This window comes from Anomaloglossus baeobatrachus, chromosome 10, assembly GCF_048569485.1.
Source record: "Anomaloglossus baeobatrachus isolate aAnoBae1 chromosome 10, aAnoBae1.hap1, whole genome shotgun sequence".
In the NCBI taxonomy this organism is placed as follows: Eukaryota; Metazoa; Chordata; class Amphibia; order Anura; family Aromobatidae; genus Anomaloglossus; species Anomaloglossus baeobatrachus.
The window spans coordinates 198,677,249-198,687,163 of record NC_134362.1 but is presented as its reverse complement, the minus strand read 5'-3'; the positions used below and the strand labels follow the sequence as shown (position 1 = coordinate 198,687,163).

General features: G+C 47.3%; 1 protein-coding gene across 1 annotated transcript in view; it reads right to left on the bottom strand.

Moving 5' to 3' along the window:
* Positions 1 to 1,298: 1,298 nt before the first annotated feature.
* The window catches only part of VPS35 (VPS35 retromer complex component), a 41,830-nt gene continuing 33,213 nt past the window's right edge, over positions 1,299 to 9,915 (bottom strand). The window contains exons 13-17 of the mRNA XM_075326132.1: positions 7,875 to 7,997; positions 7,573 to 7,752; positions 5,238 to 5,477; positions 2,967 to 3,110; positions 1,299 to 2,391 (exon numbers count right to left, since the gene is read on the bottom strand). Coding sequence (XP_075182247.1) covers positions 2,212 to 2,391; positions 2,967 to 3,110; positions 5,238 to 5,477; positions 7,573 to 7,752; positions 7,875 to 7,997 — 867 coding nt within the window. The 3' untranslated portion in view covers positions 1,299 to 2,211. The remainder of the gene's footprint in view (positions 2,392 to 2,966; positions 3,111 to 5,237; positions 5,478 to 7,572; positions 7,753 to 7,874; positions 7,998 to 9,915) is intronic.

Sequence of the window (9,915 nt, the reverse complement as noted above, 5' to 3'; positions counted from 1 at the left end):
CCGATGATAAAGGGGCTCTGCTGCGCACAATACTGGCCCTCACCGGACAACACAGACCCCAGTCACTAAAACAGAACCTCCTCGGTTCTGGAATTGAAGATGTCCCCGGACGTGCTCCCAAACAAGCCGGACATAAGGAAAGGGAGGCCTCGCTGCTTTGAAGAAAAAAAAAATAAAAAAAAAAATGGATGCCGTAATGCAGATTAAGGAAATATGGCTCCTACTAAACCTCTCAAATCCAGTGCATAGACTAATATCTGGCTACTTGCAGCCACCACTAGGGGGAGCACATGAGCTCCCTGCATACAGTAAAGATATTAGATATTCTAGAAGTTTTCCTGAATCACCAAAAGACTCAAAATGTTTGGAGAGGACAAACTCAGTTACAGGGAAGTAAGGAAGGACCGATGGAGCCAATCTTGCTAAAAGAAAAATTACTGGGCCTTTCATACGACTTTTACTGATTGATTTTGAAATTGCTAATTATTGGTTTTCTAGGGTCTTTTAGAACTTTATATGCATTTCATACATAAGTGAAACACTCCGCAGCGCGTGAAACGTTCCGCAGCGCGTGAAACATTCCGCAGCGCGTGAAACATTCCGCAGCGCGTGAAACATTCCGCAGCGCGTGAAACATTCCGCAGCGCGTGAAACATTCCGCAGCGCGTGAAACATTCCGCAGCGCGTGAAACATTCCGCAGCGCGTGAAACATTCCGCAACATTCCGCAACATTCCGCAGCGTGTGAAACATTCCGCAGCGTGTGAAACATTCCGCAGCGTGAGAAACATTCCGCAGCGTGAGAAACATTCCGCAGCGTGAGAAACATTCCGCAGCGTGAGAAACATTCCGCAGCGTGAGAAACATTCCGCAGCGTGAGAAACATTCCGCAGCGTGAGAAACATTCCGCAGCGTGAGAAACATTCCGCAGCGTGAGAAACATTCCGCAGCGTGAGAAACATTCCGCAGCGTGAGAAACATTCCGCAGCGTGAGAAACATTCCGCAGCGTGAGAAACATTCCGCAGCGTGAGAAACATTCCGCAGCGTGAGAAACATTCCGCAGCGTGAGAAACATTCCGCAGCGTGAGAAACATTCCGCAGCGTGAGAAACATTCCGCAGCGTGAGAAACATTCCGCAGCGTGAGAAACATTCCGCAGCGTGAGAAACATTCCGCAGCGTGAGAAACATTCCGCAGCGTGAGAAACATTCCGCAGCGTGAGAAACATTCCGCAGCGTGAGAAACATTCCGCAGCGTGAGAAACATTCCGCAGCGTGAGAAACATTCCGCAGCGTGAGAAACATTCCGCAGCGTGAGAAACATTCCGCAGCGTGAGAAACATTCCGCAGCGTGAGAAACATTCCGCAACATTCCGCAGCGTGTGAAACATTCCGCCACATTCCGCAGCGTGTGAAACATTCTGCCACATTCCGCAGCGTGTGAAACATTCCGCCACATTCCGCGTGTGAAACATTCCGCAACATTCCGCAGCGTGTGAAACATTCCGCAACATTCCGCAGCGTGTGAAACATTCCGCAACATTCCGCAGCGTGTGAAACATTCCGCAACATTCCGCAGCGTGTGAAACATTCCGCAACATTCCGCAGCGTGTGAAACATTCCGCAACATTCCGCAGCGTGTGAAACATTCCGCAGCGTGTGAAACATTCCGCAACATTCCGCAGCGTGTGAAACATTCCGAAACATTCCGCAGCATGTGAAACATTCCACAACATTCCACAGCGTGTGAAACATTTCGCAACGTGTGAAACATTTCGCAGGGATTTAGGCATTTCGCACCATTCCTCAGTGTCTGCACAAGTCTGAAGTGAGCTCCCTCTAGTGGCGGCTACAGGATAACGTAACCACAGCTATGGAGCGGATTTGGAGGTAGAGCCCATATCACTAGGTGGGCAATCATTTTACTCCAATGGTTCCTAATTTAATTCCTGACAAACTGTTTCCAAAAAGGCGAAAAAAAAAAATAAATTTGGCTGACTGCATAAAAACGCCACAGCGCTTGCCGCACCGTCGTGGTCTCCTTCAGAAAGGATTTGGAAATTGATTGTTTTTAATACTTGGCATTTCTAAAAAGGCACAATCTATCACTGAATGGGGGGGAACGAAAATCAAAAAGTTAACAAAAAAAAATAAAAAAAATTGTCGTAGCGGAAAAGAAGATGAAGTCATGGTGAAGGACGACTGGTTTCGCCTCACAGAACGAGACCTTCATATACGGGACCTTCGGCTTCCGGGGACTCCTTTCGGAGACGTAAATGTTCCAGGGTGTTGTGGAAGTGCTTGTTGATCTGCTCCGTCTCCTCGCTGGCCTCCAGGTTGGGGAGGTCTTCCCGGATCTTCTGGATCAGTTGGTTCAATACCTGAACGGTGACCTGAAAAACAGACAATGGCGCAGGTTTAGGATCCGATGCACATGGTCGCTGACGCGCGCAGACCGCGGATGAACCTCTGTATTTATAGCCGAATATCAACACAACAGCACAATTGGCAGCTCTTAAGATTTTCCAAGAAAACAAGCTGCGTCCTCAGAAGAAGGAACGTGTTTACTGCGGAAATGTCAGAGTAATTAGCATACAAGCAGCGCGCAATTATCACGCCGGCGGCGGGGACCACGGATCCCCGAACCTGCGGCAGAAGAGTATAAGGTGCCGAGCCCCCTATTACCCCCCACTTCCCCGATACAGTCATCAATGACGGGGACGTCACCTCAATCCTGATCCATAAAACATGAAATAAGACGGACGCCGGCGCTTTATCGCAGAGGAGGATAATTAGAGGATTTCTTCCCAGATCTGACGACGCTTCGCATCTGTATTCTACAACCCAACTAATCAGCGGCATTTGATCGCGACTCTTCAAAAAAAAAAACCTCCTGAAAACTTGCTGGCGGATAATGAAGGGGTGCGGGAGAGAAGAAAGGGCGGCGTGATGAGAGGCGCTCGCGTACCGCATCATTTTCCTTCTCGTAGAAGTAGATGTATCTGTTGAGGATTTCGATGAAGAGCTGCACTTGTAGGGAAGGGTCCATGCACTGATTAGCGATCTTCAGAGCCTTCTTCAGACACTCCATAACCCGTTTGCCGCTGTGAATCTGAAAGACAAAAGTGAAGACTCGCGGTAATTGAGAGGGAGCGCGCAGATTGCTTCCACCTTTCCTTGCCGGAGGGGCTTTACAAAAACAAAGAGTTTAGAACAAACGTTTCATTTGAACTACATGAAGCTGCATTTCACCGGATTTATGGTCTTTGGACGTCGTTTCGGGCAATGACCTTTGTATGCAGAACCAGTGTTCCAAAAACTGTACAAACATTTTGACGGGCTGGGGGGGGCCGGCGGCGTAGAGAGGACGGGCGGGGGGCCGGCGGCGTAGAGAGGACGGGCGGGGGGCCAGCGGCGTAGAGAGGACGGGCGGGGGGCCAGCGGCTGAGAGGACCGGAGAGGGGGTGGCCGGCGCCATAGAGAGGACGGCACCATAGAGGACAGAGGGGACAGTGCCGTGAAGAGGACGGGGGACTGCGCTATGGAGGACAGGGGATGGCGCTGTGGAGAGAACGCACGCGTGCCATGGGGAGGACGGACAGGTCGGTGCCTCGTTGTGGAGATCTTTGCTGGGGAGTGCAATCTTTATCCTGAACTCCATACCAGATTGGCAACCACCGCAGGTAGATGGAAATCTCCGCCATAATTCCGCATTCAGAGCCGATTGCAGAGGGAACACTGATTAGTAACGAGTTGCAGTAAGAGGATGATGACGATGAGAAGGTTTATATAAGATGTCAGCGCGGGGTGCAGAGACCGGGCAGTGCAGGAATGTGGGGGCCACGACAGACAAGCACAGAAAACAGGAGGTGAATCAGGAAAGGATAGAGTCTGGAGACGCCGGGCGGAGGACGGAGGACGAGCGGTGACTCCTGCTAAACGGAGAGAAAGAAACAATTGACCCCGGCGTACACGAGTCCTTGACTCACGTCTCCATTATCCTCAGTACGAGGCGCGGAGGACGACTGACTCATGACTGCAGAACACGGCTCAAGGACTGCGCAGCCATGATGATGGGAATACAAAGCACGGCTCGTCATCTCTCAGAAATGGTCCCCGCGGTGGAGGACGGTCTGATCGGAGCCCAGACGCCTGTACATGGGGGTGCGATTCAAAGGCTCATTAACCCCTTCACAATCCCAGCACCGATCGCTGTGGGACCATTAGATGCTGCTGTCAATCACAGACATCTCCACCTTTTCTGCAGAAATATGTTATGGAGCATAATCAGCGGCCGCTGGAACAGCAGAGAACAGAGGTTACTGTCACAAGTTGTACAAAGTGAATTTCTTCTGTCAAGGACACTACAGACGATGTGTGAACATTGCGGAAATGAGTCAAGATAATTTAACCCCTTACCAAAATGTTGATAACAGCATGAGTATTGCACAGGAGTGCCTCGAGCTGTCTAGCATGATTATTGCACAGGTGCGACTTAGGCTGGCCAGCAAGATTATTGCACAGGTGTGCCTTAGGCTGGGCAGCATGATGATTATTGCACAGGTGTGCCTTAGGCTGGGCAACATTAATATTGCACAGGTGTGCCTTAGGCTGGGCGGCATGATTATTGCACAGGTGTGCCTTAGGCTGGGCGGCATGATTATTGCACAGGTGTGCCTTAGGCTGGGCAACATGAATATTGCACAGGTGCGCCTTAGGCTGGCCCGCATGATTATCGCACAGGTGTGCCTTAGGCTGGCCAGCATAATTAGTGTGCATCTGTGCAATAATCATGCGGGCTAGCCTAAGGTGCACCTGTGCAATAATCATGCCAGCCATCCTAAGGCACACCTGTGCAATACATAGAAAAAAGTCTTTGGAGTTTATCTCATGAAAAACTGGAGGAAAAAAAAAAAGAAAAAAAAAAGTGATACATACGATGAACAAAAATATAAATGTAACAAAGAAAAGCTTATAATAGGACTCTCCGGATCACAGAAAAGTGGAGCCAGGCCAGTAACTATGCGGGCTCAACTCCTGAGCAGGGATAAAGACAAGACCCTGACACTGGACATACCCAATAACGAACCTGTATCTGAAAAGTCTCCCCAAAAAAAAAACAAACCTTAATTCCTTCCCTCAAATACTCTGTGCTGCTGTGAATCAGATATGCTGGATTTCCTTTACAAAAATAAAAATTAAAAAAAAAAAAAAACAACATTTAAAGACCAGTCCTCACCTCTTCCCCGTTCTTATCCGTGTTGCGCCCGGACCAGAAGAGGTGAGCGGAGGTGCTGACGGCCCGGCACTGGTCCGGCTTCTTCAGGAGCTTGGATGCGGCCAGCGCGCTCTGCGTCCTCAGGGGCTCGTGGTTTTCTTCGCTGAAACATTTCATCTTCTCAAAGGTACCGATGATGAGAGTGATGGCCGCCAGCTGAGCCTTCGAGTCGCTGATCTCGTCTTCATACAGCGAAAATGCCTGTAGACCAATCACAGAGCACAATCCATCATACGTATATACAGTATATAGCATAAAACAAAGATCAAAGCTAACATAGCGGTGTCTGCCCATAGGCTGCTGTTCTGACCCAGCCCCCCATGCTTTACACTGCAGCACTACCTGCTCACATTGATTAGAGCTTACTTCTATTACAGTAAAAGGACTCCAGGAATCATCAGACAAACAGATATTAGCAGGGAGGGGGGTTCAGCGGAAACACTGATCTCTACATTCAGAGGCTGAAAACCTGACCCCGTGCTACTCACACAGCGGACGGGTATGCTACAACGTATCGTAGTCAAGAGCCATCAGCTTCTCACTCACGTGCTGCTACGCTAATACACTGTGCCAAACCCTCAGCTGTGAGAGCAGAACTAGACTGATTAGGATGGGCGGATGGGAGAACAGCTACAGCAGGCAAGAAAGTAGATTTCCAGTCATTGACAGCAAGCAGAGGCCAAAGTTTTAGGAGGAAGGAGAAAGGAAAGAGCAAGAAAGAAGGAAGGAAGGAGAAAGGAAGGAGCAAGAAGGAAGGAGCGAGAAAGAAGGAAGGAAGGAGCGAGAAAGAAGGAAGGAAGGGAGGAAGGAAGGAAGGGAGGAAGGGAGGAAGGAAGGAAGGGAGGAAGGAAGGAAGGGAGGAAGGAAGGAAGGAAGGGAGGAAGGAAGGAAGGGAGGAAGGAGCAAGAAAGAAGGGAGAAAGAAGGAGCGAGAAAGAAGGAAGGAGGGAAGGAAGGAGCGAGAAAGAAGGAAGGAGGGAAGGAAGGAGCGAGAAAGAAGGAAGGAAGGAAGGAAGGAGCGAGAAAGAAGGAAGGAAGGAAGGAAGGAGCGAGAAAGAAGGAAGGAAGGAAGGAAGGAGCGAGAAAGAAGGAAGGAAGGAAGGAAGTAGCGAGAAAGAAGGAAGGAAGGAAGGAAGTAGAAAGAAGGAAGGAAGGAAGGAGCGAGAAAGAAGGAAGGAAGGAAGGAGCGAGAAAGAAGGAAGGAAGGAAGGAGCGAGAAAGAAGGAAGGAAGGAGCGAGAAAGAAGGAAGGAAGGAAGGAAGGAGCGAGAAAGAAGGAAGGAAGGAAGGAGCGAGAAGGAAGGAAGGAAGGAAGGAGCGAGAAGGAAGGAAGGAAGGAAGGAGCGAGAAAGAAGGAAGGAAGGAAGGAAGGAGCGAGAAAGAAGGAAGGAAGGAAGGAAGGAGCGAGAAAGAAGGAAGGAAGGAAGGAGCGAGAAAGAAGGAAGGAAGGAAGGAAGGAGCGAGAAAGAAGGAAGGAAGGAAGGAAGGAGCGAGAAAGAAGGAAGGAGCGAGAAAGAAGGAAGGAAGGAAGGAAGGAAGGAAGGAGCGAGAAAGAAGGAAGGAAGGAAGGAAGGAGCGAGAAAGAAGGAAGGAAGGAAGGAGCGAGAAAGAAGGAAGGAAGGAAGGAGCGAGAAAGAAGGAAGGAAGGAAGGAGCGAGAAAGAAGGAAGGAAGGAGCAAGAAGGAAAGAAAGAAAGAAAGAAAGAAAGAAAGAAAGAAAGAAAGAAGGAAGGAGCGAGCAAGAAGGAAAGAAAGAAAGAAAGAAAGAAAGAAGGAAGGAGCGAGCGAGCGAGCAAGAAAGAAGGAAGGAAGGAAGGAAGGAAGGAAGGAAGGAGCGAGCGAGCAAGCAAGAAAGGAAAAGAAAAGAAGGAAGGAGCGAGCAAGAAAGAAGGAAGGATCAAGAAAGAAGGAAGGAAGTATCAAGAAAGAAAGAAGGAAGGAAGTATCAAGAAAGAAAGAAGGAAGGAAGGATCAAGAAAGAAGGAAGGAAGGATCAAGAAAGAAGGAAAGAAAGAAAGAAAGAGGAAGAAGAAAAACAAAAAACATGTATATTAATACTATTAAAACTGTGGAAGACAGAATACAGCGGTTTAACCAGCAAGAGTAGAAAACCGCGACATGTCCTGGGCTATGAAGGGTTAAAGGGCCGCACTTGGCCTCTGCACGGAGAAGTCATTGTTGTGCGGAGGAGTAATTTTCATGGTCGTGCTCCCATAATTGAGAAGCGAGACAGCGAGGTCATCAGCGGAGTGACAGCAAGGAGAAGAAAAGAAACTATATGACAGGCGCAGGCGATTACCTGAGACATGAATTCATAGGCCACCGTCTCGTGGTTCTCAAATCCAATTTCTCCGGCTGCCAGAGCCCCTTGTAGGAACAGTCTGAGGGGCAACTCGGCCAATTCTGCTTTAATTAATGCGCTGATGGTCTGGTGAGCGAAGGAGAAGATCTTCTGACACTTTTTATCCCACTTATCGTCCTGCACGGGGCGAGAACAGACAAAGAAGCGATTACAAAAACGTTATTACATCGTCCTATCCCTACTTGGGAAAGCTGGGTGGCAATCAGTGATGGCTTCGTTTTAAGGGAGAAATGACTTACTACTTTGGCATTTTCTTTGTATCGAAAAGCGAGCTGATACGCTGCAAACACCAGGGGCGGTAACGTGAAGCGGATTCTCTGGTTCCCGCCTGCCCCAAAATGCTTCCGGGCCGTGTTCAGGATCTATATAAAAGATGAAAATGCAGAGACTTGGTGATTAAAGACATTAGACGGCTGCAGAACCATGTGAGCTTTGTTATTTCTTATTCTGAACAACCCCTTTAAGTGCCCCCCCAGAGCAGAACTCATAATGACCAGTACAGAAAGCCGCCATGCCATTATGACATCTCTATCTGAACTTATAGGGGGCATTTATTGGGGTCCAGGCCTTTCCTCGTCTCTTCTCTCGGCTTTTTCTCATTATGTTGCGGTTGTGGGTACTCATAGCGTATAATGAGCAGTGTCCTTACAGAACTCTCCTTTTATCACGGAGTCGATCCTTCCTCAGGACGGCGGCTAATCAATGGCAGCAGAATACACGGCTGCCCATTAAGTAACAAACCTTCCAAAAAGGAGGAGCGCGGGGGGCAATTACCCAGCCTGACCACAGAGCTAATGACCACCGGAGGTGGCAACATGGCAAACCGGACCTAATAGGAACTGATCGTTATCAGTCGCCGGTGTGGAGAGCGCGCTGCAAAACCAGGCAATGACACGACCCCGAGAAGGTAATTAAAAGCCGGGAAAATAAAAAAATCCGCACAGTACCACCCCCCTCCTCTAAAGCACAAAACTCGTGTTTTCTTGTAGTTTTGACAGTATTGCTCTATGTATAATTGTTGAGACTGAAGCAGCTCTCTCCCCCCTCTACCAGCTGAAAGTCACAGCACATGGAGCCGGAATATAAAAAGACTCTGATCTGGGTCTAATTAGATTTTTACAGAATGGAGTCTTGTAGTTTAAATCAGTTTATCTCTATGTATAAATCACAGCCCTAACAGATGAGCTGTGAAGCAGCTCTCTCCCCCCTCTACCAGCAGGAAGTCTCAGCACATTGAGCTGGAATAGGAAAGATTCTGATCCGGGTCTAATTGATTTTTAGAGAACAAGTCTTGTAATTTCATCAGTTTCTCTCTATGTATAAATCACTGCATTAACAGATGAGCTGTGAAGCAGCTCTCTCCCCCCTCTACCAGCAGAAAGTCACAGCACATTGAGCTGGAATAGAAAAGATTCTGATAGCGATTGAAATGGATTTTTACAGAAAAAAAGTCTTGTAATTTCATCAGTTTCTCTCTATGTATAATCATGGCCTTAAAAGATGAGCTGTGACACCGCTCTCTTCCCCTCTACCAGCAGGAAGTCACAGCACATGAAGCAGAAATATAAAGAGATTCTGATTTGGGTCTAATTACATTTTTACAGAATGAAGTCTTGTAGTTTAATCAGTTTATCACTATGTATAAATTACAGCCCTAACAGATGAGCTTTGAAGCAGCTCTCTCCCCCCTCTACCAGCAGGAAGTCTCAGCAGCTGAGCTCCATCAATGAGACTGGAATATAGAGACTTAGATCTGAGTCTACAGCGATTGTTGCAGAACATAAAAGTCTTGTAGTTTTACTCCAGTGTTTCCTCTTTTCTAACCATTGCAGATCAGGGATGGATTGTGAAGCTGCTCTCTCCCCCCTCTACCAGCAGAAAGTCACAGCACATGGAGCTGGAATATAGAGAGATTCTGATCTGGGTCTAATTAGATTTTTACAGAACAAAGTCTTGTAATTTCATCAGTTTCTCTCCATGTATAAATCACTGCATTAACACATGGGCTTTGAAGCAGCTCTCTCCCCCTCTACCAGCAAAAAGTCACAGCACATTGAGCTGGACTATAAAAGATTCTGATTTGGGTCTAATTAGATTTTTAGAGAACAGAGTCTTGTAGTTTCATCAGTTTCTCTCTCATATATATATATATATATATATATATATATATATATATATATATATATATATATATATATATATATATATATATATATATATATATATATATATATATATATATATATATATATATATATATATATATATATATATATATAT